The sequence below is a fragment of the Gopherus flavomarginatus genome, chromosome 16 (assembly GCF_025201925.1).
Source record: "Gopherus flavomarginatus isolate rGopFla2 chromosome 16, rGopFla2.mat.asm, whole genome shotgun sequence".
Classification (NCBI taxonomy): Eukaryota; Metazoa; Chordata; order Testudines; family Testudinidae; genus Gopherus; species Gopherus flavomarginatus.
In genome coordinates this window covers 26,823,523-26,850,815 of record NC_066632.1, presented here as the reverse complement: position 1 = coordinate 26,850,815, position 27,293 = coordinate 26,823,523, and the positions used below count along the sequence as shown (strand labels likewise).

General features: G+C 51.9%; 1 protein-coding gene and 2 non-coding genes across 5 annotated transcripts; all 3 read right to left on the bottom strand.

Annotated features, from left to right (window-relative positions):
* Positions 1-5,328: 5,328 nt before the first annotated feature.
* On the bottom strand, positions 5,329-20,913 carry KANSL2 (KAT8 regulatory NSL complex subunit 2). Of its 3 annotated transcripts, none has more exons than XM_050924918.1 (10): positions 20,876-20,913; positions 19,781-20,038; positions 18,740-18,918; positions 17,532-17,646; positions 16,744-16,911; positions 14,699-14,861; positions 13,708-13,804; positions 10,813-11,066; positions 7,258-7,497; positions 5,329-6,153 (listed from the first exon to the last, which is right to left on the bottom strand). In XM_050924918.1, exons 2-10 carry the CDS (start codon positions 20,029-20,031, stop codon positions 6,019-6,021), a joined length of 1,602 nt encoding a protein of 533 aa, XP_050780875.1. In that variant the 5' UTR covers positions 20,032-20,038; positions 20,876-20,913; the 3' UTR covers positions 5,329-6,018. The 3 variants fall into 3 exon arrangements, with proteins under 3 accessions (XP_050780875.1, XP_050780877.1, XP_050780876.1); XM_050924920.1 differs by lacking the exon at positions 20,876-20,913 and adding an exon at positions 20,776-20,856; XM_050924919.1 differs by lacking the exons at positions 7,258-7,497; positions 20,876-20,913 and having other exon boundaries at positions 19,781-20,436.
* On the bottom strand, positions 6,380-6,516 carry LOC127035791 (small nucleolar RNA SNORA2/SNORA34 family). Its single transcript, XR_007769949.1, has one exon. It is a non-coding gene; the product is annotated as a small nucleolar RNA SNORA2/SNORA34 family (small nucleolar RNA).
* LOC127035790 (small nucleolar RNA SNORA2/SNORA34 family) lies at positions 13,478-13,614 on the bottom strand. The gene has a single exon (XR_007769948.1). It is a non-coding gene; the product is annotated as a small nucleolar RNA SNORA2/SNORA34 family (small nucleolar RNA).
* Positions 20,914-27,293: the final 6,380 nt, after the last annotated feature.

The following is a 27,293-nucleotide window of genomic DNA, read 5'->3' as shown; positions in this document are numbered from 1 at the left end:
AGCCGTCTCTGAGCCGCACAGAGAGGGAAGTGAAGCACAACTGGATGTGACGGGCAGAGGCCTGGGTGGGTGCACATGGGTCACCCAGGGGCTGGAAGCACAGAGTGACCCACAACGCTCAGTAAAGGCAGCAGGACGTCCAGCTGTTCTGTGCTCCTTGGAGTCCGGCTTGGAGCCGCTCAGGTCGAAAGCTCAAGCACCAAAGTGAGTGGCTCAGTCTCGAAAACCTTGGCCAAAATCTCCAAGTGCCGGAGGGAAAGTTTGATGGAGCTCACAGGACAGGAGGGGTCAGAGAGAAGGTTAACGTGCTGCCCTGGCTGGAGACTGGGCACAGGGCACCCCCTGGCAATGGCCGAATTCAGAGCTGGTGTGAGCAGCCACAGGGACAGCAGTTTAATAATAACCCTCTGCCCAGCTCTGGCCCTTCAGAGGAAGACTCGGAGCCCTGTCAGGCGGGTCAGTATCATCCTAGCTTTACAGATGGGGAAACTGAGGCAGAGAGCAAGGCTGGGACCTGCCAAGGTCACCCAGTGACAGAGCCAGGAATAGAACCCAGGAGTCCTGGCTCCAGCTGCTGGCCGTACCCTCACCCTACCTGTCCTCCTGTCTCAGGCGGCCGTGGAGGGAGTCGCTCTGGGGGTGTTTTACAGACCCTCGCAGTGCACAGGTGGCCTTTGTCCATGGCACCAACAGGGTGGCCAGAGCACACGCTCCAGAGTCTAGGCAGGGGTAAGGCAGAGCCCCCCACCCCAGGCCAACCTGGCAGCCTCCCAAGAACCCCTGCAGCTGGGAAGGCGGCTCCGAGACAGACCCCCCCCGATTTCCTCCTCCTGCAGGACCAGGGAGCCGCAGCCCCGGGGGACACGCGCCAGCCCCCCCGGAGCCCCCAAGGCCGCTTCTGCCAGCAATGGCCGGGCTGCGCCAAGGGGCGGTGGGCTGCGGGGCCCGACCCCCGAGAGTCCGTTGGGGGGGGGCAGAGCTTCCGCCCCAGCCCGGAACACGCAGATTAAAGTTGGTTTTAACGCCACCCCCCCGCAACCCCCAGCGCACGCGGCCAAACAACTTCGCTGGAGACTTCGGAGCGCAGCGCGCCAGCTGCCCGGAGCGGCTCCGGATTGGCACCGGGAGGGGGGGGTCCGGCCCGCAGCCCCCCCGCACGGCTGCCCCGGCTAAGCGAGCCCGGAGCTCGCTGCAGGACTCACCCACCGGCACTGCGGGGGGGGCGCTCCCCGGACGGGCTCAGCCCGGGCTCCTGCCTGCCGAGGCCACTCCGGGTGGAAAGCGAAGTGATGTCACGGCTCGGGGCGGGGAGGGGAGCCCCCCCCAGCAGCCTGACCCGCCGCAGCCAATCGGCGCCGGGTCCAGCCGCGCTCCCCGCCAGATGTTTCCCATTTGGGAGCCCGGGCTGGGCTGGTTCGAAACCCGCGGGGGGATGGACCCCAGAGCGGGGAGGGGGGGGGACATGGGGCCGGGGGCCTCAGCCGCTGATCCCAGACCCCTGGACCCCTCTAGCCTGCCCGGGAGGGGTCGCACAGGACACGTGCCGCCAGCGCCCATCCGTGGGGCGGAGGGGGCCCTTTGGGGGCAGGTTGCTTCCACTCTGCCCCAGGGGTGGCTATTCGGAGAGCTGCAACACTGGCCCCTCGCCTGCGCCAAGGTGAGCCACATCCCAGGGGGCCCAACGGCAACCCCCAGTCAGCCCCCAGCCACCTCCCCGTCCCCCCAGAGCCCCCCAGCCCCACACATCCCCTCCAGCACCCGGCTCCATTCCAGCCAGTGGCACCAGCACGCTGACCCCTGGGGCTCCTCTCCTCATCCACCCAGAGCCCCCCAGCCCCACACATCCCCTCCAGCACCCGGCTCCATTCCAGCCAGTGGCACCAGCACGCTGACCCCTGGGGCTCCTCTCCTCATCCACCCAGAGCCCCCCAGCCCCACACATCCCCTCCAGCACCCGGCTCCATTCCAGCCAGTGGCACCAGCATGCTGACCCCTAGGGCTCCTCTCCCTGTCCCGTTAACCCCCCTCCCGCCCACACCCCTGTATCTGACATTTCTCTAGGTTCTGTGCCCCCTGGAGGCACCTTAATGGCTCCAGCAAGCACAGGCCAAACCAGGCTGCTTCATGCTGCTCTGGTCTCTGACACGCGTGTCAGATTTACCCCTCTGAGGCCCATGAGTGGAGCCAGTCACCTCCCCGCCTCGTCACAAGGCCAGCACTGTTCACCGACAAGCCCAGCAAAGGAAATCGGCTCGGGCGCTGCCAAGTAGCTGCAGGGCCCCCGGACAAAGACTCTGTTTCAGGGGCCTGCTGGCAGCGCCAGGAGATGTCTCACCTTTGCCAGGCGCAGACGCGGCCAGGATGCTGGCAGGTACAATGCGCATCCCTTCCTGTAACCCGCTGGTACATTTCCCTTCTCTGCCACCTCCTGTCTCCAAGAGCCAAACGTGCCAATGTGCGGACAGATTTCGTACCTCTGTGCTTTCCCCCTCTAGGGCTCGGGCAAAGGAGCTGGCCGCCAGGCAGGTCACCAGGCGGGTCAGATTCACATCAAGGCTCCTAGGAGTTGTCTGCAAGATGCACCCATCACGCCAACGCTGCATGGCCCAGCTGAAAGCCCCACGCCTCTGTCCCAGCAAGAAAGCCTATTTTGAGGGTTCAGGATGCCAGAGGGGAGATGGTCCCAGGCAGAGAGGCCCTGTCGGCAGGATGCCCTGGCACATGGCTTGCTAAAGGAACTAGAGGTGCCTGTGTTTCACAAGCTAAGGGGAATCAGTTAGGAGCAGGACAGCTCTGAGCAATGCTTGGTGCTGCAGGGAGCTGTGCAGATCGCTTGGCCTGGGCCCCTCGAACCAGCGTTGACCCCATTGCTCCGGCCTGGGAGCCTGCCGTCATTCAGGAGATAGACCAAACTACAGTCACAACCAAACGGGGCCGTTCAAGAGGTGCTAGCTCCAGAATCCGGCCAAATTCTCACTTGGGCAGCTACATTCTGCCTCCTCCTTCCCCCAGAAGGTGCTACTTCCCTTCCCCTCCTATGCTTCTCTAACGTTGCCATGTGCTGTTGAACAGCTGCCATCTTTCACCCCAGAAGTGGCTGCATTTTAGTGCTTGGCAGACAGGTCCCTGAGACCCTGCATCTGTGCAGTCAGGTCTTTGCACGCATGCAGCTCTGCTGAAATCAAGGTGGTGGTGTGGGCTGTGGAGCTGGCCCGGGAACAGCCTTCCCTAGCTCACATGGTGCTGGGAGGCAGAACCAGCTGTTGCTTGCAAAACTCACGTGACAAGTTGGCTGGAGCCTCCAGCAGGAGTGAGAAGGCCAAGGTACCGTAAAGCAAAGCCTGCAGCTCAGGCTGCTCTTCCCTAGGGGGAGCGAGGGGGGGGGTTCCCCCCACCCGCAGCTCTCCAGACAGCTGATAATGGGCCAGCAGAGGAGCCTCTGGACAACCATGCACCAAGGGCGTCGCCAGTTCACTCCACTCACCCTACAAGCGCCTCCTCATGGACTCCACTGACCCCACTCCTCCTCCCGGCAGCTCAGCCACCCTCCCTTCCACATCCCTGGAATCCAGGCTCCCTCCAGCACCGCCCGGCTGCGTAAGGGGCAGGACAGACATGGAGCTAGGCTGGTTGCCTGGGGTCCATGCCCTGCTCCAGGAGAGAAGTGGGCTCTAGCTGCTTGGCAAAGGGGAGTCAGTACAGCAGCCTGTAAATAGGGCAGACGGGCACCATGAAAGGGCAACAGCCCCCTACTCCCTCCACACCCATCCTCCCCCCAGGCGCCTGCCCTCCCTTGAAACACTGCAGCGGACTGGTGGGGAGAATGCGCCCTGGGGGCCCGAACAGCTGCACAGGCTCAGCACCCCACGGAGACGGAGTTCCTTGGGGCAGGGGCCATGTGTTCTGGGGGTAGCGTGCCTAGCCCAACGAGGGCTCAGGCTCTGAGGGGGGCTGCTGGGACCTACTGTCATACACCTACTAAATACCCCAAGCCCAGTCCATTGGCAAGGCCAGGAGCAGTAACACAAATTCCCCCCAGCGTGGTGGAAGGTTAGAGAGCAGCATCCACAGAGTGATTACAACAGAGGGGTGCTACTGAATCTCCGCAGGGCGAAGCACAGCACAGGAAGGGAGCAGGAGGGAAAGGAAAACGTTCAAGGGGACGCACGGGTGTTGCTGCGTTTAACCCAAGCTCCCTTTGCACGGCTCCTTCAAGGGCCACAAGCACCCGGCCTTCTGAAACATGCACTGCCAAGCAGGCCCTACCCCAGGGAGGCTGAGACTCCGCGTTGCCATGCAGGCAGCATCCTTGCCGTTCCGTGCAGGGCTCACTCCTGCTTCCTCTCAAGTCACCAGGGGCTTTGTCTGACCTCACTGGCAGGCCCAGGCCTCCATCCTGCACGCAGGCTCCATGGAGCGAACTGGGAGTCAGCACTCTGGCTATGCTGTTTGCAGGAAGGGGCAGTCTTAGTTGCTAATGTGCAAAACGCAGCCATGCCCGGAAGGGAGCCAGGCTCCAGCCATACAAAGGACTTGCCCAGGGCTTTGGAACTGCTGGAGCAACAGTTCAATATTAAACACAAATCAAATCAAAGCCTCAAACGGGCCGAACCTGCCATTCCTCTAGCTGAGGAGTCGCTTGTGCGGTTAGGTTACACAAAACGCCAGCCCTGGCTCCCAGGCCGAGGCCTCGTGGGCAGAGCTAGGGAATTTGTAATGGGAAAGTCTGGCAGGGCTACGCAGGCGCCGCTCTCACCAAACCACAGAGCAGCAGCAGCTCTTTTGGGGTTTCACGTTGTAAGAGGGAGTGAAACCTGACCGTGTGTATTTTTACCGGACATGGCAAGACTCGGGAGGTTTGCGGCCACATGGTTTTCATTACACAAACTCCCCAGAGGCCCACGTCCCATGGTCCCGACAGAGGATGCTGTGCCCTTGCAGTCTCTCTCCTTTGGCTGCTCTCAAGTTACACAGGGGCCAAGATGACGTGAAGTTGCATTTCCTCCCTCCCCTCTCTCCTCTGATGATCTTTTGTGCACGCACAGTATTCAAGAACAATGAAACTGCTCCCAGACTAGCGAGAGTATCCCAGGTCCACAGGAGCATCTGCTCTTGGAGCTCCTGCTCTGCTTTATGTACACAGCCCAGAGAGCAGGAGAGTTTCCCTTTTCCTTCAACACTCAAAGGATCAACCCCCTCGCCACCCAAATTTAAATGAGGCCCCTAAATCCAGACAGCGTTATGAGCCCTTTTACCTTTCGCAGGAGGATCTCAACGCACTGTGTGGCAGCAGAGGCAGGAGGCGACAATCCTCAGGAACATGGACAGTCATTTTCTTCTGATGTCTTTATTGTCTGTTTTTGGTGGGGGTGGGGGCGGGGGAGGAGAATGGAAATTTCCCCTTTCCGATTACAAACTTTGTACAGCACATTTATACATTGTTATTTTACACACGATCAGCACCTACGGGCTCATCCATTGGTTAAAGCTAGGGTGAGGAGCAGAATTTCAGCTTACAGTGTCAGAGGAATGACAGCCGTCACACACCAGAATGAGAGAACCTTGCTTTAGTACACGGTGCTACAGTCTGAACAAGCCAAGCCTCTGGCTTGCACATGCACCCCTGACAGGCAGACTCGAGAATGTTCCGCCCCACCTGGGAAAACTCTTTCAGTTTGGCTCATTTACCCCTCTCCATGGATGCGTCCCACGAGCCGCGCACCCTTTCTACGTCTCTTCTACCTTGACTGGGAGTGACACAGTCTCACTAGCCAGCTGTGCGTTTGGCAGGCTTCGCCAAAAGAAACCAGAACTGAGTGAGGGGGAGGGACTGGCAGGAAGGCTGGAACCTGTCACGTGAGCTGCTGGCCAGACATTTCACCATTCCCCGGTTTCACTGATCTGGCCGCAATTCTCGGGTGGAAGGGTGAAGCGCTGGGTTACCACACTCCATCAGCCACGTGTATTTCATGCTCAGGTGCGTTTCAGGGTGGCCAAGACTTCCAATCCAAGACCTTATCAGCTGATGAAGGCTGGTTCTGGATTCCCATTGGCTGCTGCCAGTCTTCCATGTGACCGGGTGGAGGCTGCAGCATCTGCCAGCTTCCTGTCTTCCTCTGATCCAGGCCTGCCCACCCCAGTCTGCAGGTGACTCTGTTAAAGACAGAAAACCCACAGTCACAATCCCAGCACCTGACCGAGTTGGAACCACAAGCCAGGCCCTAAGCAGGATTGTTCACACACATGCATGCGAGCAGCATTCAGCACAGGACCCACAAGGCGCTGCAGCCAGGCCAGAGTAGGGTGGGAGCTCCAGAGCGATTCCAGTCCGGCAGCCCTCCCACTTCTGTCCCCCTCCTGGTGGAGACCTCCATTTGCAGACTGTTACTTCCAACTGAATTGGCCGTTCCCTGTCAGAGGCTCTGGAATGGCCAACAGACCACGGGAAAGCATTCCTCTGGGCTCCTGCTTGAAACCAATGGCTACAGCAAACCGACGGCCTTGATTCAGGGCCTGCTGCTGGGGCATTTCAGAACCGCCAGCTTGAATCCTAAGCTTAGGCCCTAGTGCCCCAGGCTGGTAAGAGCTGGGAGCAGCTTTCCAGAGAGCCCTTTCAGCTGTTGAAGCAGCAGAATCCAGCCCTCCCCAGCAATCTGAGGGAAGGGAAAAGGGCTCCAGGGGCCACCTCCAGAGAAAACACCAATCCCTGAGCAATCTCCTGGCTGAGCGATGTGTCTGAACCGGATGTCGCGGGGGGAGGGAGGGGTGTTCGAGATGCCTGGGAGGAGCAAGGTAGAAACAAGACAACTACAGAATAAACGTTCCTTTGGAATCACCACACCGGAGAGACAGGACTTTCCACAGCAGCTTAGGCCACTGGCCTGGTACCTGGCCTTCAGTGCAGACCACACCCCAATGCCTGCGATAGAGATGTCTCCTGTCTGTCTGTCCCCCCAACACACACAAATAGTGCACCAGCTCAGCTGTGCAGCGACGCATGGAGGGGAAAGGTTCCTTCCCGACCCTTGCAGGCAATCAGCTAATGCCCGGAAACATGTGATCGTCCACGCATAATATGGCTGGACGGAGTGGGAGAGTAGCCGCATGGAGCTTTGGCCAATACAGAGCTGACCCAGTAGCACCTCCCCTCATCGTCCAACTCCTTATAGAGTTCTGGGGGGGAAATATTGTCCGGATAGGGAGCTTTCCTGCTCCTGCTTCATGGCTGGAAGCCCCAGGCGCATCCCCCGGCTCTACCTGGGCGGGTGGCTCTGCATGAGACTCCACAGTTGGCAAGGCGGCTTGGCCAGAAGAGCTCCCTCTGTCCAGCTGGGTTGCCTGGGTCGGGATGCCTGGCTGAGGAGGTTCTTCATGGGCCAGTATGTCTACAGCAGCCTCGGCAATATCTTTGATCGCCTGATCTTCCAGGGGCCCGGAGGACTCAAAGAGCAGAGGGGAAGGGGGACACTGCATGCTATCTCCCACCACGTCTAAGTCCTGCAAGAGAAAACACCCACCAGCAGGCTTCAAGGGGCTTCGTGGACTACAGAGGCGAGATTTGGGCCCCCTTTCCACATTACCCACTTACATCACAGGGCAGAGACCAGGTGCCTGAGTTTAGGAATGCCGGGCACCCAGAGCTCCACTGCAGGGCTAAGCGAGTCTCAAAGCCCTGGGAGAATCCAAAGGGAGCAGTCAAGCTGGCTGAGCCCACGCAGTCCCTGCTACCATATGGAGTAGTTCCTAAGTCCATCAGGCTGCTAGAAAACACAGCTTCATATGGAGGGCGGCGGAGGCAGGGACAATCCTATTCCAGCTCCTCAAGATCTTCCTCCCAACTTGGCCATGTTATTAGAGGCCTTTAGGGGTGGGTGACTGTTGGCCTTGAAGACCGAATCCTCTGACCGCAGGGCAGGCAAAGACAGTGGTACGGCAAGCTTCCCCCACAATGGCCCATGTCAACATGGTTCAGCCTTGTAGTAAGCGCGAGAGAGGAAGTCGGAGCAGCATGCACTGGGACACCAAGAATTCCAGACTCGCTCTCAGATCAGTTTCTCTCTTCCTCCAAACCGTGCCAGTGTGAAGAGAACCCAGCCTGTCTGCGGCTTCCCTTCTTTGATAACCAAGAGTTTGGAATTCTGGGTGCAGCACGCAGAGCATGCTGAGCCAGTAAAGAAATCTGCCTCCCCCTAGCAGCATTTCAATCTGGGATGGAAATGCTGAACTTCCACTGAAGAAACATCTGAGGACCCAGAGATCTGTAGCCCTACATGACCTACCATTGTCCCACAAACTGGATGACCAGGAAGGGGCGAGCACCCAACTAAGGGGTGAGGGCAATAGGTCTGGGTTAGGATCTAATTTCAATCTCTCAGGGGCCTCACGGGCCCCACCCAGATTATCATGCTCCAACAGAGCCCTCTCTGGGTGCCGGACAGGCACCATTGCAAAATCTACCTACCCCCACCTCGGCCCCGACGTGCCGCCCCAAGCACCTGCTTGCTGAGCTGGTGCCTGGAGCCAGCCCTGCTGCAGAGGGACATGTTAACAGGATCACGTTACACTAGATAAAATGCAGAGGCTCTGGATGCTGACAAAGGCCTGAGTCCTTTCAAGCAGGAGCGTGGAAAGGTTCCCTCTGGGATCCCTCTGACAGAATGAACTCCAGTACGAGGCGCCCTGGGTCTCTGATCACTTGTGTGCTTCTAGCAAGGCAGACCCATGCTTATCTCAAGAGCATGGAGAATCACACATGCTAGTCGGGCTGTTCCAAAGCAGTCCACAGCCAGGCCAGAAGGAGAGACAAGGCTCCTGAATTCCTGTCTGAACAGCCATTAATGTCCCGCACAGGCCAAGAGAAGTCACAGCTCCAGCTCCAACACGTTTCTGCCCTGAGAAAATTCCTCCTCTAAAGACTGTTCTTGCACGCATCAGCAGGCCAGTTCTGCCATGTGAACATTCAAACCCCAGGGCAAAGAAAACTGACCCAGTGCCCACGGCAGTCAACGGAAAGGCTCCGTTGACCTTCACGGCTGTCAGCTCACGCCTTTATGGCAGCCACAGCTGATCTAGGTTCCTAACAAGCAGCTTCAGCACTCAGGGGCTTTTGAGTCGCTGGACCGGTGGCATATGGCCTCCTATATTAATGCCATGGCTTCTAGGGTCCCTATGGCTAAAGGAGGCTCGCTCAGCACTCCCGTCCAGCTATTTTTAAGTTGATTCCAAAAGTCTGCTTTGGGATAAAGTGTGCAGAGAGTTTGGTAATATCTGATTTATAAAGCAAGAAATGTCTCATTCAGAAGATAGTTCAGAGCACCTGCAATATATTTGTTTAAATACATTTCATTAGGATTTTTCAACATGGAGGCTTAACCCGCATGCAGGACATCCCAGTAATCCAAGGATTAAAACCCTTGTGCATCCTTTATGGGATAGACACAAAAAGCCGCTTTTAAAAAAAGCCCCTAAGTACAGATTTAAACAGACCAGCAGTTGCAAAGGAGCAATCAGGTTAAAACCCCCCCCAAAAGAAATATTTCCCAAACCCTCTGAATTCTCACATCTCACACGAGACGGTTCTTTCTTCAAGGATTAGAAACAAAACAAGGAAGTGATTGAAGTACCAGCCAAAGGCAAGTGCAGGGAGACCAGGTGTTCCAGTATTATCGTGACTGTCCTGATACTGGGGGCTTTATCTTACAGAGGTGCCTATTGCACCCCTCCGGTCCCAATTTTTCATACTTGCTACCTGGTCTCCCTAGGCAAGTGGCAGGAGAGGCTTAAACTCCAGTCTCAGCTCACCCCACTGTTCCTACTTGTAACATAAGAACGGCCAGACTGGGTCAGACCAAAGGTCCACCTAGCCCAGTGTCCTGTCTGCCGACAGTGGCCAATGCCAGGGGCCCCAGAGGGAATGAGGAGAACAGGGAATCATCATGTGACCTGTCATCCATTCCCAGTTTCTGGCAAACAGAGGCTAGGCACACCATTCCTGTCTCTCCTGACCAATAGCCATTGACGGACCTATCTTCCATGAACTTAGCTAGTTCTTTTCTGAACCCTGTTATGGTCTTGGCCTTCATAACATCCTCTGGCAAGGAGTTCCACAGGTGATTGTGTGTTGTGTGAAAAAATACTTCCTTTTGTTTTAAACCTGCTGCCTAGTAATTTCATTTGGTGACCCCTAGTTCTTGTGTTATGAGAAATAAAATTTCCTTATCTATTTTCTCCACACCAGTCATGATTTTATAGCCCTCTATCATATCCCCTCCCTTAGTCGTCTCGTTTCCAAGCTGAAAAGTCCCAGTCTTATTAATCTCTCCTCATATGGCAGCCGTTCCATCCCCCTCATCATTTTTGTTGCCCTTTTCAGAACTTTGTCCAGTTTCAATGTAACCGCTTAGATGAGCAGGCAAACCCACATCACCACAGGTACCGATACCTAGGCACTGTATTCTGAGTCCAGACCTTTCAGGAGTCCCTCAAAACTAGAGGTCCTGCTTGTTCAGCATGGAGGCTAAAGATCCCAGGGTTCTTTTCCTAAGGGTAGGGGGTCTGACTTCACTACCTGTACACTCCAATGTCATGCAGGGCACTGCTGGCTCTCTTCCCTAGAGATGGCCGCTTTTCAACGATACCAGGTTCTGCGGTTTGCAAAGGCATTGGGATCTGTTGCTCTAGAGCCCCATCCCTCCCCCACACGATATTTTAACACTTGTTAACGATGACAGCAATGCTCTTCGCCTCCGTTCACTGGAGGACATCATGCCTGCACGCCGCACTACAGCGCACCATGTGGCTGCTCCAACTTACATCGCTAAACTCCAGGGGTAAGCTCTCGGTGGGCTGGAGCTCAGCAGTGCTCAAGTACAGATCCGTAGGGGCAGCATCCAGCTCCTCTGGAACAGAGAGCACCTGCTCGGGTACGTACATCTGAGGCGGCAGCTGGAGATGAAGCGGGCAGCAGGGACTCTCAGAGAGGCTTACAGGAACCGGCTTGTCACAGGGCGCTTCCTCCGACCCTTGGCACAGCTTAAACAACGTCTGACTGGTGTCCTGACAAATATCTGGGACAATACAGTCAAGGGGAACGCACAGAGCCTGGCACAGAAACCTGCTACTGAAAGGTGTCTTGTCCTGGGACACAATGCAGAGGCCAAAGCACAGACTCAAGAGACAAGGGATCTAGTCCCCAGTTGCTCAGCGACCTTGGCCAAGTGTGCGTGCCCCCCAGCTGTAAAACAGGGATATTATTGACAACCTTGGTGGGCAGGTTATGAGGCTCAGCTGAATGCTTGTAAAGCTCCCACCCAGACCCTCAGATGGGCAGTGTTACGAATGCAATGTAATGCGCCACTGCAAACATCATAAGTATCTGCACAACCCGTAACATCTACCATGCAGCAGGGATCTCAGTGTTTATACCAGCACGCACACAGCTTTTTCCAAATCTAGGAATTTAGTTCTGGATTTTCATTCCTTCTGTTCCTAGAAGTGCCTAGAGGAAAAACTATTGCTGCCAATAGTACAAATGGGATTCCTGCCTTTAATCACAAACAGACCATAGCTCCAATGGCATCCTACTTCTAAGGCTGTCCAGCAGCAGACAGTCGCTGGGGACTGCCACTCACTCACTACTGAAACTAGAACAAGAACAATCCCCTTTGAAGACCACTTACAGGAACCCTGCCAAATGTAAAATCACACCCCCATCAGTAATTTGTGGCCTATTACTGTTACAGAGAACTCCTGAGAGGACGGTAAGTGACAAATTAGAGCAATTTCCCCCCAATTTGTTCATTTTGCAGATGACAGCACTCTAACCCAAACGACTAGTGACTTGGGTGCTTAAATGGATTTTCAGAGACTGGGCGCTCAGCACTCTTGGAGAAATCGGACTTGTTTAAGGTGTTTCAAGTCAGACCCACTCACGAAGTCGAGGCACACAAAAGTAACTAGTTACTAGGTCTTTGTGCATAGTTACTTTCACGGTGTCCCTTTTTATGCATGGCAACAAGGGAGAGAAAAACAATAAAAACACAGAGATTGTAAAACCACAAACTTGCAGGGAACTCCCAATGCAGGCAAAGGACCTGAAAGAAAAGAGCTTTTAACTCATTTTTTGAAGTTGACTAGACTTCAAGATGACCATTTCCTCTTAAATCCTCCACACACACACACACGAATCTCTTAATACACAGACAAGATCCCTGGTCAGACTTAAAGAAGCTAGTAATTCAGACTAACACACACACACACACACACACACGATCCTTGGTCAGACTTAAAGAAGCTAGTAATTCAGACTAACGGAATCACTATGGAGCCTACACCAGAAGAGCCTAGGTTTACCAGATGCCATCAGAAAAGAGGCTCTGTATAAACAGCAAGGTGAGGCTCCAGATTTTAATCTCTCTCAGTGACTCCAGATCAAATGCTTAGTTTACAGGTCAAAACATGATCTATCAAACTCACCAATCCCACCTGGAACAGGAGAATCCAGCTGGGTTCTGTCTGTTTCACACATCATTACCAACAATCTAGTTTCCTGAATACCAAACAGAGCCAAGGAGTCTATCAATGATGCACGAAGCAGAAGAGATTACAGATGGTTCTCCTATAACTATCAGCTCAGCAGGGCTGACCAAAGTAAAATCTTGTTTGTTCCACTAAATAGCAGACACGAATCAGACATAAGACGACATTTTTATGCAGTCCTTTCATTGCCTGCACTGCTCTGAGCTAGCCAGCTGCAAATGTCTCCTGAGTTAAGCCATTTTAAGGGTATTTATCCTAGAGAAACAATGGCCATTTCCTGCCCCACACACCTGTTCCCTGTGTGTAATCAGACTCAGATCTGCTGACTTTAGTAACAAAACAAAGTTAATAATTTCCTCTGCTGCCAGCCCCCCTTAGCCAACATGACTCTAGGAGAGGGAGCTGGAGTTTACTCTGGCTCACATCAGCAACAACTGCTAAAACTAAGCTCTGAATGCAGCACCAAATTCCACCTCTAGTTACCTCAGTGTAAACCCCTACAGGTGTAACCGGGGGCCGAATGTGGCTTGTTACTGTGGGGATCTAGATGCTGGAGAGAACTCAGTGGGAATCTGCAGGGCTGGCCCACCGTTTTACCTGTAAGCCAAGCAGACTTGCTCTGAAGTCAGACAAACATGGTATGGAGACAGTGAGACTCACTGTTCAGTGTGGACGTGCACTTAAATAAACAGCACCCCCCAAGGAATCCAAGTAAGACAGGGCAGATCTAGGGATCCATGACAATTCCCAGTGGAGCTAAGATTTATTCTTAACTCACAAAAGGCTCCACCCAATACTTCCTTGTTCTAGATGTTTATCAGCATCCATAGCCAGGATTCTTCAAGGATTACATTGTATGAGTTAAAGACCAATTTACTTCCATCTTAGTTTAACACAGCTGGAAATTAGCCTGTGGCTGTCTTGTAATCTTCCACGGTTCGCTTGTTGCTTCCAACTGAATTGGCTGTTCCCTGTCAGAGGCTCTGGAACAGCCAACAGACCATGGGAAGGCATTCCTCTGGGCTCCGGCTTGAAACCAACGGCTACAGCAAACCGATGGCCTTGATTCAGGGCCCATAGAAATGAGGATCAAAACACCCCAGTACACATCATGCTACCAGGGCACAGTCACATGTGCAGCTCACTGCAGATGGGAGGATAAAAGGATACGAGCGAGGCAGTGTCTGGTCATCGGGAGAGACTGATTGGAACATCGAACGTCATCGACGAAGGCCAAGCACCGCTGGCTGGAACGAGTGGTGTGCGCCTGGAAAGGAGCCCAAGAGAACAGATCAGAGCCACACGGGAGCACTGCCCAGCTGCTGACTGCAGAGAGACCTGCCACTTTACGGGACTCTCACATTCAGCTATTAGAGCCACCTTCCACCATGGGGGCGTGTGCTGTTTGTTGACTTTGTCGTCAGTAAGAGTTCAAGTTCTGAGGCAGATACTGAACTTCCTTGCCTTAGCGCACGGATTCGCAGCCTGAGGTTGCAAACCAGCCTGCCGTTCCCAGATTGCTTTTTTTGGCAGGGGAGTGAGATGTCATTACGGAAAGGCTGAACCCACTCCACTGAGAGTTGAAAATCAGTCCCACCCTCTAATTTCATTCAAACATTTAGATAGCCTTTTTTTTTTTCAAAACGGTAATACAGAAACAACTGCCTCAGTCAATTTCAATTTCAACTTCTCCTGCACAACACAAGGTGGCTACATTTGGGCTCCCAAGGAATGTTCAACTCTCCCTACTCCAACAAAAAAAGAATTTCCATGTAATGACAAGTGATAAAAATCTATTCCTACTCAGATTAGCCTCTCGCCCACCCCCTTTCTTTAAAGGGAATAATTCTCATGATCTACATTTTGGGCCTACATTATAAGTGCTCCTGTGCCTTTAATAAAAGCAACCCCAGGAGAACTCCACACTCATTGGCTGAGGTTTCATATGCCGCACGTCTGCCAGGAGTGAGTATTTACAGCTGATGTACATGTCCGCATGGACAGGGCTTTACAATGGAAAATCTGGCAGGGCTGGAACTACATACAACTTGCTGGAATGATCCCCACAAGGAGGAGAGGGAGAGGAGACCTGGGAGCTAAGCGAATCTGGAACCCAAACAGGCCTGAGATCAGAACTCCCTGTATCTACAGCATGAAGTACCTGCTGGGCCGCACCCTCAGTCGCCAACATCCGACGCTCCTTCAGCTGGCGATGCAGCAGGGCCTCCACGCCATAGCGCTGCCGATAGCGTCGGAGACACTTCAGTTGCTTCAGGCTCTCGCGCTCCTTGGCCAGAAGCCCCTCAGGGCCTGTCAGAAGGCTGCTCCCTGGGAGATACAGACAGAAGGTAATCGGCATTACACAACATTGTCCAGACTGCTGCAGTGTCCTAGTCAGATTAAACAAAACTCCTCTGTTTAGAGATGACTCCATTGTTCGCTACTAAACAGGACTGGGGATGGATTTCCTATGCAGGAAGCCAGACCATTTAACTGGCTATGGAGGGCCTCCAACTCCTTGCTTAGAGAGGTATGGAACAGCTCCACAATGTGGTGGTGTTGAGCTCTGCAGTGAATAGCACAGTGCAGCCTCCAGCAAGCTCACCCCACTTACTCCAAGGGGCACAGAAGGAAGCTTTAAGTCAGTTGGTTAGTCTGGAAGCATCTTTAAAGGGCTCCTCCCTTTCTGAAACTGTTGATGGGTCAAACCTGTATTTGGACTATAGCATAAGAACTCCTGCAATTAGAACTGCAGTTTGACTTGGCTTATAGATTATTCCAAAGTTGACTACATGGGCTATTTTTAAAGTTTATTAATGTGCAAATGTTGTGATGTAAATGTTTATAACTTTGCATTTACCTGACTGCTCGTCATGGACTTTTTTCATCAAGTTATCGGTTTATAAAATCTTTTATAAAATATTGCTGCATATAATAGTCTATTATTTTTGTCACAGAATGGGTCACATCACGTATTTTTCCATGATAAGTTACCCATGGAGAAGATGACAGTGAAGGCATTCTTCATGCGGCTCTGCAGCACAGCCGGCTATATGACGCAATATTTCACTAGCTGAACTATAAAAACAACTGCCTTCAAAGATCATCTTCTAGACCTCAGGAAGTCGGCAGGAGGTAAGCGCCTCTCCTGCAGACCTTAGGATGCCCCACTGCCACCCCTGCTTCTCTCCACTGTTTTCTTTTTGTAAACGATAAGCACATAAGTTTTATCAGTATACATTTTGTATGTTTGGTTTTTACAAGTGTAACAGTGTGTGCACGTGAAATTAAACAAAGTTTGGAAGAAGATATCCATCAGGGAAAGTGAAGGCCATGGGATGGACGCACCAGAGTGTGCCATCTGCCTGGAATGTAAAAAGCAGGGATGGAGACGGAACGAGGGCCCAGAGAGTGGAGCTGGTCAGGGAAATAACTCTCTCTCATACATTTAACACATTATCTTCCCAATAGAGAGAGCTTTAACTATTGCTCCCTCCTCTTCTTCCCTGTGCTAGGAGCATCTGAGGGTCCAGGCTCCTGCCGATTCATAGGAAAGGCTTTCTAGGTCAGGCTGAGGAAGCTGCAGCACTGGTCAAAGCCTTCTCTGCCGATCATGGCCCCTTTGCCAGTCCTCAAACCCCACGCTGAGGCCAGGTCTACAGGAGAAACTTTTGTGGTACAGCAATGACAGTTTGGGGGATGATTTTTTATGGCATTTCTATACCAGCAAAAACCTCAGTGCAGACTCAGTTATACCAGCATCAAGAGCTTTGACTGGCGTAGTTTATTTTGCCCACCAAACGGGTATAATATAAGCTGCATGTACATGAGGGGGGTTTGCCGGTACAGCAATGCCGGCAAATCTTTTCTAGTGTAGACAAGGACTTATACACCCTAACATTTTGTTTATTAAAAAACAAAAACAGGAAATCCCATACAGAAAATCATTTTTCTCTTAGAGTTTAGGTTTTGCAGCCTTGTTTCCTCCCAACACCGCAAACAGCAAAGAAATTGGGCAACCTTCATACCCACCATGAGACTAATCTTCAAGCACTTGGCCAACCACACACAACACAAATACCATCACTCGCAGGCACACGGAAGAACTGAAATCGCCTCTAAGAAACAAAGGTCTGTGTGTGGCTTCTACATGTGCTGTGCCCTGTGGCCAGAGGAATACAGAGCTGTGGCTTCCTGGAGCAGTACTTGCCTACGGCTTCATGCTCCCCCTTTCGGCTGTGCAAGTATCGACGCTTCTTCTCTTTCAGGAGGTGCTGGAGTCGTTTGAACTGGTCTATGTACAATGACTGCAAACGGATCAGCTTCTCACGCATGATCAACGCCACCTCCTCAGCTGTGTACACGCCAGCATGTCTGTAACAAACAGGGACCAAATTCAATAGGTCACAAGTAAGTGATGGACAACGAGATAAGAGCTTTATAGATGCTAGCCAATAGCCTTGAGATACCACCAGACAAGAGGTAGCCCAGAGGCAGGGTGAAGCTATCTAACCAATAAGTGAGACCTGCAAGCCAGCCAGTGCGTAGGAATCTAAGGGCGGGGAGTGGAGGTGGTGAAATTCTAGAGATATACAAGACTGACTTAGTCACACTGCAGCAATGCAGGATTTTCTTCTGCATCCTTCATAATACTGATCACCACATTGGCCAGGCTAGAACAGACCAATAATGGCCCACCTAGCCCAGTACCCACTCTCCAACGAGGGCTAACACCAGATATGTCAAATAAAAAAGGCAACAGCTTCTTTTCAATCATACCTCACAGGAAGAGTTTCTTCCTGAGTCTATCTGGAAATCAGCACATGGTGTAACTCACGAGAAAGAACGTTTGTAGTTTTTAGCTGTAGCATTACTGAACATGCCGTGTCTCTTCCTAGAACTGTCTTTTAACAAGGATCTAAATTATTATTATTATCCTGCAGCAGCAAGCTTCCCATTCTATACAACTGACAGGCATTCACAACGTGTCTTACTTCAGAGGGTCCTCCTGATCGCTGTCGATGCTTTCAGCTTCACTATCCGGGTCCCCTCGCCACGTCTGATCCACTGTCACAGGTTCTTGTTCTCCATCGCTCCAGCTGTCCTCGTCTGAAAGGAAAAAAGCCATTACAGAGGCAGGCCATTCAGCCCCACTTCCAGGCGGCTGTTACTCAAGCACAACCAAGCTCTTCAAGAGACAAACAGGTCACATCACAGACGTCCCAACCCCCAAATAGCAGGGTAAGCTCCAGGGTTTGAACAGGAAAGTCACTAATTAAATCTGGGCTGTCAAAATACACAGTTCCCATGGAATACTCATCTCCCCTACCAAGAAACCTGAGGACTGCTGGCCCGCTCCCTGCTGAGCTGACCCTGCAGGACAGAAGCTGCACCTCCTGAAGCTAGTTGTGTCCATTTACTAAGGCAGTGGTTCTCAAGCAGGGGTACAGAGAGGTCTTCCAGGGGGTACATCAACTCATCTAGATATTTGTCTAGTTTTACAACAGGCTACATGAAAAGCACTAACGAAGTCAGTACAAAGTACAATTTCATACAGACTAATGACTTATTTATACTGCTCTATGTACCATACACTGAAATTTAAGTCTAATATTTATATTCCAATTGATTTATTTTATAAATATTTTCTTTTCTGTGGTAAAAATGAGAACATAAGCAATTATTCAGTAACAGTGTGGTTGTGACACTTTTTGTATTTTTGTCTGATTTTGTAAGCAAGTCGTTTTTAAGTGAGGTGGAACTTGGGGGTACACAAAACAAATCAGACTCCTGCAAGCGTTACAGTACTCTGGAAAGGTTGAGAACCACAGAACTAGGGCACAGAACCTGCAAGATGGAGAAGGAAGAGGATTCATCGGATAGGATAATAGGAGGAGCACTCCAACAGATGTTTACTAATTCAATTTCACAACTTCACTCTGATGGGTTGTCCCATGTTTTACAGGAGGGGAAAACCTAAGTCCAGAAAGGCGAAGTGACTTAAGTATGGATCCTCGATCCAGGTCCACTGAGCAAAGTCTCTCTCATGGGACATCATGTTTTTAACCAGATTCTTTGGGATTGTTCCCTTTCCAGGATTAAATTGGGTGACTTTGTTGCTGGTTCCTCTCGTATTTTAGCTCCAGAGAAGAAGGCTTCCCCCAAATTCTTTCTTCTTGTCTATTTCATTCAAAGCTCTTACCTAGAATTCTACTAGCTTCACTGCGGCTGCTCTCTGCAGTCTGGGAGCCCAGCTCCATCTTCGCGTAAGAGCTCAGCTGGCAAAGAAGAGTCTCACCCATGGGTCCGGGGTTGGATTTCTTCATCTGGGCTTGATGTGCCAGAGCATTTCTGCGGGCATGCTCAGCACAGAACGACACACTGATGGGACAAAACAAAATGCTGTCTGGCTCGCGGAATTCACCACTTCCAACCAGCAAGGCAAATATAGCAACAGAGCAAGAAGCGTTCACGACACTTGGCTTGGAAAAGGAGTAGAATGCACTCCACTCCTCCGATGCCAATGATAAATTCAAGCAACTCTGACAGTCATTTCTATAGTTCCTATACTACCAAAGGACCCCACGTAATTTACAAATTACATGCACAACCACTGAAATGCAGTCACCTCTGGCATGGAGGTGGCAATGGCCTAGCAGTGAGGTGAGGGAAGGAATTTTGGGGCAAAGAATATGGGGGCAAGCCCTCACTCTTTCAAAAAACTGACCAAGGATTTTTAATGTCCACACAGAGAGGCCCACGTGCACAGGACTGAACATCTTTATCTCACAAGGACCCATTCAAAGATCTGAGGATACAAATCTTTGTGATCTCAGAGAGTGTAGATATTTCAGAACTGATGCTATGACTACTGAAGATAAAGTTTTGTTGCAGTGATGCCAGCACCAGGGAACAAACACATCAATAAACCTACACAGTTCTCCAGCACCTTTCACCCAAGGATCTCAAATCACTTTTTAAGCATTAATGAATTCTTAATCCCTCTGCCAGACGATTACTGTTCTCACTTTGCAGATGGCTAAAGGGAGACTCAGAGAGGCAAAGTGACTTCCTCAAGGTCACACAATGAGAAAGCAGCCTAACTAGGAATAAAACTCAAAGCTCCTAGCACTATGCCTTAGCCATGGGACAGATCCTTCGCCTGACAAGATACTCCCTCCAGGTCACTTTAGTTCTACCCCTAGCTAGAGACAGCGGTAACCATGATGTGGTGGGTACCTACCCATCCTTCTTCTCAGCTTTGGGAGCAGCATTTGGACACCTCTTCCCATTCTTAGTGGAGATGTAGCTGCATTGTTTGAAGGGAGCATTCCTGTCTTCAAGGATATGCTTAATGCAGAACTCTTGCCCTTCTAGCCGAGGCTGGGAACACTGGCGGTGACTGAAAGCACACGACAAGGGCTCCTGGGGCCTTGGCACAGGGGTAAGACGCCCCCGACTTGATGGCAAGACGTGGATCCGAATTCTGTTCATGCCAACACTTGCAACAGATACACACAGCTAATTGTTAGAGCCGGAGCAACCCCCAGACTCTAGTATAACTGACCAGCCCCTGCTATCATCATCAAAGGGAAATGGGACCAAATTATTTGCTGTTTCAGTAGAAGTCCCTGTCTGTGAGTGGGGGCCCCCGAGCAGCAGAGGACGGAGAAGTCGGGGGGGCCCCAACGCAAACTCTTTGCCATTTGGGTGCAGGCACACACAGAAAGTCTGTTCTCCAGATAACCCCTCTGGGGGAGCCACCTGCATCACACCCCCTGCCCCAGAGAACCAGGCCCCACTTTGCCCTCCCGGCAAGACTCACCCCAACACCCTGCTGTGGGCTCAGGGCCCCAGTCAGAGCCAGGGCTTCCACCCCCCACAAGGGGATGGGACTGTAAAACACCCACGGGGGGAGACCCCGGCCTGAGACTCCCCCCTCCCTCCCAGGGGCTGCTCCCCCCTCGGGCTGAACTCCCCCACCCCCCCCACGGGCAGCTCCCCCCCCCCCCGGACTGACCTCCAGGCTCCCCCACTCCCCCCCCGCCGGGCAGCTCCCCACCCCCCCGGCACTGACCCCCAGACTCCCCCACCCCCCCCGGGCTGACCTCCAGGCTCCCCCCCACAGGCAGCTCCCCCCCCCGGGCTGACCTCCAGGCTCCCCCACTCCCCCCCCGCACTGACCCCCAGGCTGCTCCCCCCGCCCCCTCACTGGATAACCCCACCCCCACGGCTGACCTCAGGTTCCCCCCGCCCCCCACGGCGCCGCCATTTTGCTTGCGGGGGGGGGGGGGGGCCGCGCCGTCCCCCCAACAAGGAAGCGCCGCCGCCATCTTACCTCGGTCGCGCCCAGAACGGCCCGGCACCCTCCCCCGCAGAGCCATTGGCCCAATCCGCCGCCAATCCGGGAACGAGAGGGAGGCGGTCCCCCACGGCCATTGGAGGAGAGATCCATCAGTCAGGCAGCCAGGGCTGGCCCCTTGGAGGGATAGTCACGTGGGGGAGGTTCAGCGGGGCGGCGCGGCGGGCCCTGGGGAGGGCATGGCTATGGCTGGGGGGAGCTGGGCTGCCTGGGGGGATGGTATGGCTTGGGGGGAGCTGGGCGGAAAGATATGGCTATGGCTTGGGGGCTGGCTGGAGGAGGAGGGTATAGCTTGGGGGGAGCTGGACTGGCTGGGGGGCAGGATATGGCTGTGGCTTTTGGGGGGGGCACTGAGCTGGTCAGAGGAGGGTATGGCTGGGCGGGAGGGCTGGGCTGGCTGGAGGAGGAGGGTATGGCTTGGGGGGGCCTGGGGGGCAGGATATGGCTATGGCTGTTTTGGGGGGGAGGGGCGCTGAGCTGGGCGGGGGAGGGTATGGCTGGGGGGGAGGGCTGGGCTGGCTGGGGGGCAGGATATGGCTATGGCTTTTGGGGGAGGGGGCGCTGAACTGGCCAGAGGAGGGTATGACTGGGGATAGAGGGTTCTTTTTTAAGTAGAACTGTCAGGGTTCCTTCCCCACTCTGAACTTTAGGGTACAAGTGTGGGGACCTGCATAGACACGTCTAAGCTTAATTACTAGCTTAGATCTGGTACACTGCCACCATCCAGAATTTCAGTGTCTGGAGCACTTTTTCTCTCCCCAAACCTTTCCCCTCCCTGGATTGCCTTGAGGGACTTCACCAATTCCCTGGTGAGTCCAGAACCAAACCCCTTGGATCTTAAAACAAGGAAAAATTAATCAGGTTCTTAAAAAGAAAGCTTTTAATTAAAGAATGAAAAGTAAAGATCATCTCTGTAAAATCAGGATGGAAAATACTTTACAGGTAATCAGATTCATATAGCCCGGAGGAACCCCCTCTAGCCTTAGGTTCAAAGTTACAGCAAACAGAGGTAAAATCCTCTCAGCAAAAAAGGAACATTTACAAGTTGAGAAAACAAAAATAAGACTAACATGCCTTACCTGGCTATTACTTACAAGTTTGAAACATGAGAGACTGATTCAGAAAGATTTGGAGAGCCTGGATTGACATCTGGTCCCTCTTAGTCCCAAGAGCGAACAACCCCCAAAACAAAAAGCACAAACAAAGACTCCCCCCCCTCCTCAGGATTTGAAAGTATCTTGTCCCCTTATTGGTCGTCTGGTCAGGTGTCAGCCAGGTTTACTGAGCTTCTCAACCCTTTACAGGTAAATGAGGCATTAACCCTTAATTATGTGTTTCTGACGAGAACAATTGTCTGTTACTGCCAGGGTGACCAGGTGTTCCCATTTTACAGGGACAGTCCTGATTTTTGGGTCTCTCTCTTATATAGGCTCCTATTACCCCCCACTCCATCCAGATTTTTCACACCTTTACTTCATATCACACAGCTACAATTAGCTGTGCCTAGCTAGATAAAATACCTGTCTTGGACCACACTCAGTCACTGGGAGGGAAGCAAATTCCAGCTGTCCACTGCACCAACTAGGCTTGAGCCAGTCCTCCTAGCCTACAAATTCACTGTCAGGCTTGTCAGGCTGAAGCTCCAGCCTCCAGCATAATGAAGGCGCTGAATTGGGAACGCTGCACAGCAAGAGGGAAGGAGCACACTATTGCAATTACATGCAGTCAGGAGCTTCCTATTTTTCTATAACAGAACAGATGAGATCAGGGAGGGTTTTTCCTCTTGCAGTAGTTTACTCACCATCTTTTTCCTGCAGGAGTCTTAACAAGTGGCACTTCCCCAGCCAGCCCTGTCAAACCCTCATTAACTCAGCCTCCAAGCTGGGAGGCTGACACTCCCCTCCCCACTTTCAGTATGGGAAACTGAGGAACAGCAACAAAGTCTCGGGCAGACTCAGGAGTATCTATTGGGTTTCCAGTGCCCGCCCACTGCTAAAGGATCCCCCCCCCAGCCTAAGGGGAGGACCCACAGGACCACAGAACCCACTGATTACGGGGGACAGCTAATAAAAGAACAGGGACAGGGGTGAGGTCAAAGGGTCATAAGAAGGGAACCTGACAGGGACACCGAGCAGAGAACCCCTGACAGCACCCACTGCTCCTCAAAAGGCGTCAAGGGAGCCAGCGGACACCACCCAAAGGAACTCCGCCCGGATTCGTGAACGGACCATGGAGCGGAAACAAGCCCCACAGTCACCGGAGTCTCCATCAGCCAACCTCCTCTCCCTGGTCGTGTAGATGGCCTTTTTAGCCAGAGTGAGGAGGTTGACCAGGAGGGCCCGGGACTTTGTGGGGCCACAGATAGGGAGTGTGTAGAGAAGGAGGTGAGGGGAAAAGTGCAGCCAGAAATGCAACAGGAGATTGGTAAGGAGCTGGTATAGGGGCTGCAACCTGGCACACTTTAAGTAGAACCTAGGTCTGCCCCTTAACCTCAAGGTCAGCCTATTTTCCCTTTGTAAGTATCAGTTAACAAAATGACAAGCAGCAGTTGGATTTGTTGACTCCTTTGCCTTTAATGTTTATTGATGTGGATAAATACAGAGAGAAACATACTTGACAGCAAGATCCCAAACACCTGTAGCCAAATTAGTTATCCAGTTTCCTGCTGGTTTGTGCAGAGGAAGCTCTTCACATTTTGTATTGGGGGGTGGGGGCGGGGGCGGGGGCAGGATGCAGTAGGGAGCAGGAGACAGGCAGCAGTGGAAGGGAAGGGAAAAAACCCAAATCGGTCAGTTTGCAACCACACGGCAGACCCTGAGTGAGAGATCAGAAAACGCATTGATTTGGCTCTTTGGCTTGATGGGGGTTTAAATTAAAAAAAAAAATTGAATCCAATCTGAGTTTCATATAATGGTAGAAAGGAGAAAGCTTAGCAATGCTGCAGTTGTATCACCCCCCCCCACACACACACCCCAGCTCACCCTGTACAGACCGCCAGTAGTCAAAAGGTGGTGTGAAGCAGCAGTACTTTGAATGCTGTCAGATGTTCCTTTCGCATCCCAATAGTGGGGTGGTAGTGAAGGCTCAAGCCAGTTGTGCCCCTCTCAGACAGGCAGCATAGCCATATCTCAAAGCAAAACAAGTTTACAATGGAATTGTAGCAAACTTGTCTCTTTTTAAAAAATGTCCAGAGTTTAAATATTTGTAACACTTCAGAATAAATTAAGTTACCCTTCCTCCCTCCCACCCCTGCAGTCATCCTTCCCTCCCATCACTTCCCCAAATGAAGGAATAAAGGATTTTAGACCATTCACTTCCTCAGAGGGGAAAAGCATGTTGGAATGCTATCAGGGGCAGGGCGGCTGTCTTCACAAGCTCAAGCATCAGAGGGGTAGCCATGTTAGTCTGGATCTGTAAAAAGCATCTGTAAAAAGCAACAAAGTACTGTGTCACCTTACAGACTACCCAACATACTGGAGCATAAGCTTTCGTGGGTGAATACCCACTTCGTCACACACCTACGAAAGTTGATGCTCCAATACATGTTAGTCTGTAAGGTGACACAGGACTCTTTGTTGCTATCTTCACAATCAATATTTGCCTTAGTGTCTGTGTGAATGAGAGCAGATTCACAACTGTAGGAGATTAGCTGTGCTGTGGAAAGTTCAGGCAGAGCTTTGTTCTCTCATTGCAGAGGTTTCACAGACCCTGTATTTTTACTCCCCACCTTCTCAAGAAATATGGGGACAAATTGAATTTGGAAGAAAAGATTGGAACATCCATGGAAATTGTCTGCCAATTTCAGCAGCATTGTACATTTCACATCCAGTGAAGTGGCAGAGAAGCCTCTTTTGCACAGATATGGCATTCAGTGGCTGAGGAAGCCAGGTAACTTACACACAGAGAGGCAACGCAGGAAAAGCAACTAGTAAGTATTTAAGGTAGAGCAGCCTCCACCATCCAGTGACTTACACCCATGCCATTCTTTCCACTGCCAGGAGGAAAGTCAGCTTAGACCAAAGCTCAGTTTGGTCACCACAGAATGCCAAATGAGTAAGTCTGAGCCACCTACTTCCATTTCCTGATCCACTAATGCCCACTCTTCCCATCACACCCAAGTTGGTCCCATAGCGTATGGGCAGTCAGAGTCTCTGCTCTCTTACATGAACACACCAAGAATTCAGGATAAAACCTACGGGCAATTTTAGATGGTACAGCAGACACTGAATTTATGCACTGAAACACTAGTGATTTTTCTACTCAGTGTATTGTGCTTTTTGTCAATATGGGATGCGAGATGTGTTTTGGGCAGGGATGCCAGAAGAAAGTTCCCCCATGATTCAAGCTGAACTCACTGTATCTTAAAAGGGAAACCCTTCTACAAGTCATTTACCTTTTTGTACTTCTTTTTTTTAATCACAAAGGGAAGAAAACTTAGAGAACCAAGTTTCCCCCCCCAGAATTTGTCCCCCACAATCTTAACCCAGGCCCCATCCTTTAAATAGGAGCCACCATATAGGACAAATACCCGCAAGGCCTGTGCTCCTTACATACCACAAGTTATGCAGGATTTGCAAGCTGACACCTGTTATGAAGGAAATACATTTAACAGTTGGGTTTTTCCCCCTCCATTTTTTAAGACAGCTTCAAGTTTTACACAATCCACCAAACCAGGATTCTAGCTTCCTGGGTGATCTCAGTGGGAGCTGGTGGGCTCTGAGCACTCTTGAAAGACTGGCCTTTTCATTGCGGGGTCCAAATGGGAACAGAATTCCTGAAGCCTGGCCAAGGGATATACCTCTTTATGGCAGAGGGCTAAGAGCAGTGTGTCAGCCCCAGGGTTAGCTCTGCAGCTGGAAGTTCTAAGAAATGTAGCCATTAAAATATATATATTTTTTTCCCCCAGAAACTGACAAGACCCCTCCCAGAGAAACCCGTCTGTTGAACTCTATGAAGGGTCTGCTCCATCCAACCCCTGAAGAGGCGGCTACATCGGAACAGTAAACTAAAAATCCCTAATAGTGAAAGGGCAGAGCCAGAAAGTGCCTATATCTGTGATTTTAAAAAGCCGCATTAATGGCTCGGTTAAAGAGACAGCAAGTGTGCTGCAAAAGCTGCGGGTTAAGCAAAGAACAAATCCCTGCTGGGAGTCTCAGTGTTACATATGCAAAAAAGAGAATAAAAGTTTTGCACCCAAAACCAGATGAGGCTGGTACTGGCTGACAGCCCTGCACTGAGATAGTCTCCCTGGCCTGGGACAGTGCAGTTCCAGGTTAAACAGAACGTTAAAAAGCCAGGCAGAGTTCAATGCAGGGGAGAGGACGTTTCCCAGAAGCGGGTGAAGACAGTTTACTGGAAATTTGGAAGATTATAACCTGAGCCACATTGGAAAACCTCCAGCTTCTTGGAGAGATTAGTAAATGAAACAAAAAAGCTTGGCCCAAACAAGCAGAGGCTCCCCCGCTTCCACAGCAGCTCTGGGTCCAAGTTCTGTGAGAGAACAGCAGCAAAGCAGCCATAGGGATCCCTCCACGAGCTACCCCTAGAGGTGCTCTCCAGTCTGTGCCACACAGATGCAGGATGGACTTTTCTAGCCAGCAGAAACTCAACTGCTCTAACAAAGCTGCATGGAGAACAGGAGACACCGGTAGGCTGATCCTAGAGTCCTTCCCTCAGCTAATCTCTATCTTGGTGCTTTTGCTTGACATCAGCCATCTGCACTGGGTCAGACTCTCCTCTGGGTAAAACTTGCGTCAGTCTGGATTGACTTCAGCAATTTCCCCCAGATTGATACCAGAGGAAGAGCAGAATCCAGCCCAAGCTTTGCAGAGGACTTGTGCATTTTGAGAGGATGCCATTAAAAACCCAGACTGTGACCTGTCTCCAGCAGCTGCCTCAGATCCTAGGAGATGTCGGTACTGCATCTTTGGCGCACATAACTCTGCATTAGAGCTACAGTGTTAGCCAGCAGCTGAGGGGCAGGAGGGTATGTTAAAACGGTCAGATTCCAAGAGACCTGAGCAAATGCAAGGAGGATTCTGCATTAGGCAGAAATAACTACATCTCTTTCCAGCCACTGCCACCTTCAGGGGGCTCCCGTTCCAAACAGCCCCCAGAACTCAAGCCAGCTACAAGTACTTGACCGCTTCTCTCTATGAGCAACTGAGCAGGCAGAAATACACAGGCAGCAACTCTGGCCTCAGATGGCTGGCGGAGACACAGATTCCCAACCCCCACAGGAATGTCAGCCCAGAGAGGGTCCCAGCCCCTTGTGCAGTGAAAACTCGAGTCACACACTGGGACTGGTCCTGTCACATTCAACCCCAGCCCCCTAGAAAGGACTATTTCAAAACAATTCAGTTTTTTGCAGTATTTTTTCTTTGTAACAACAAAT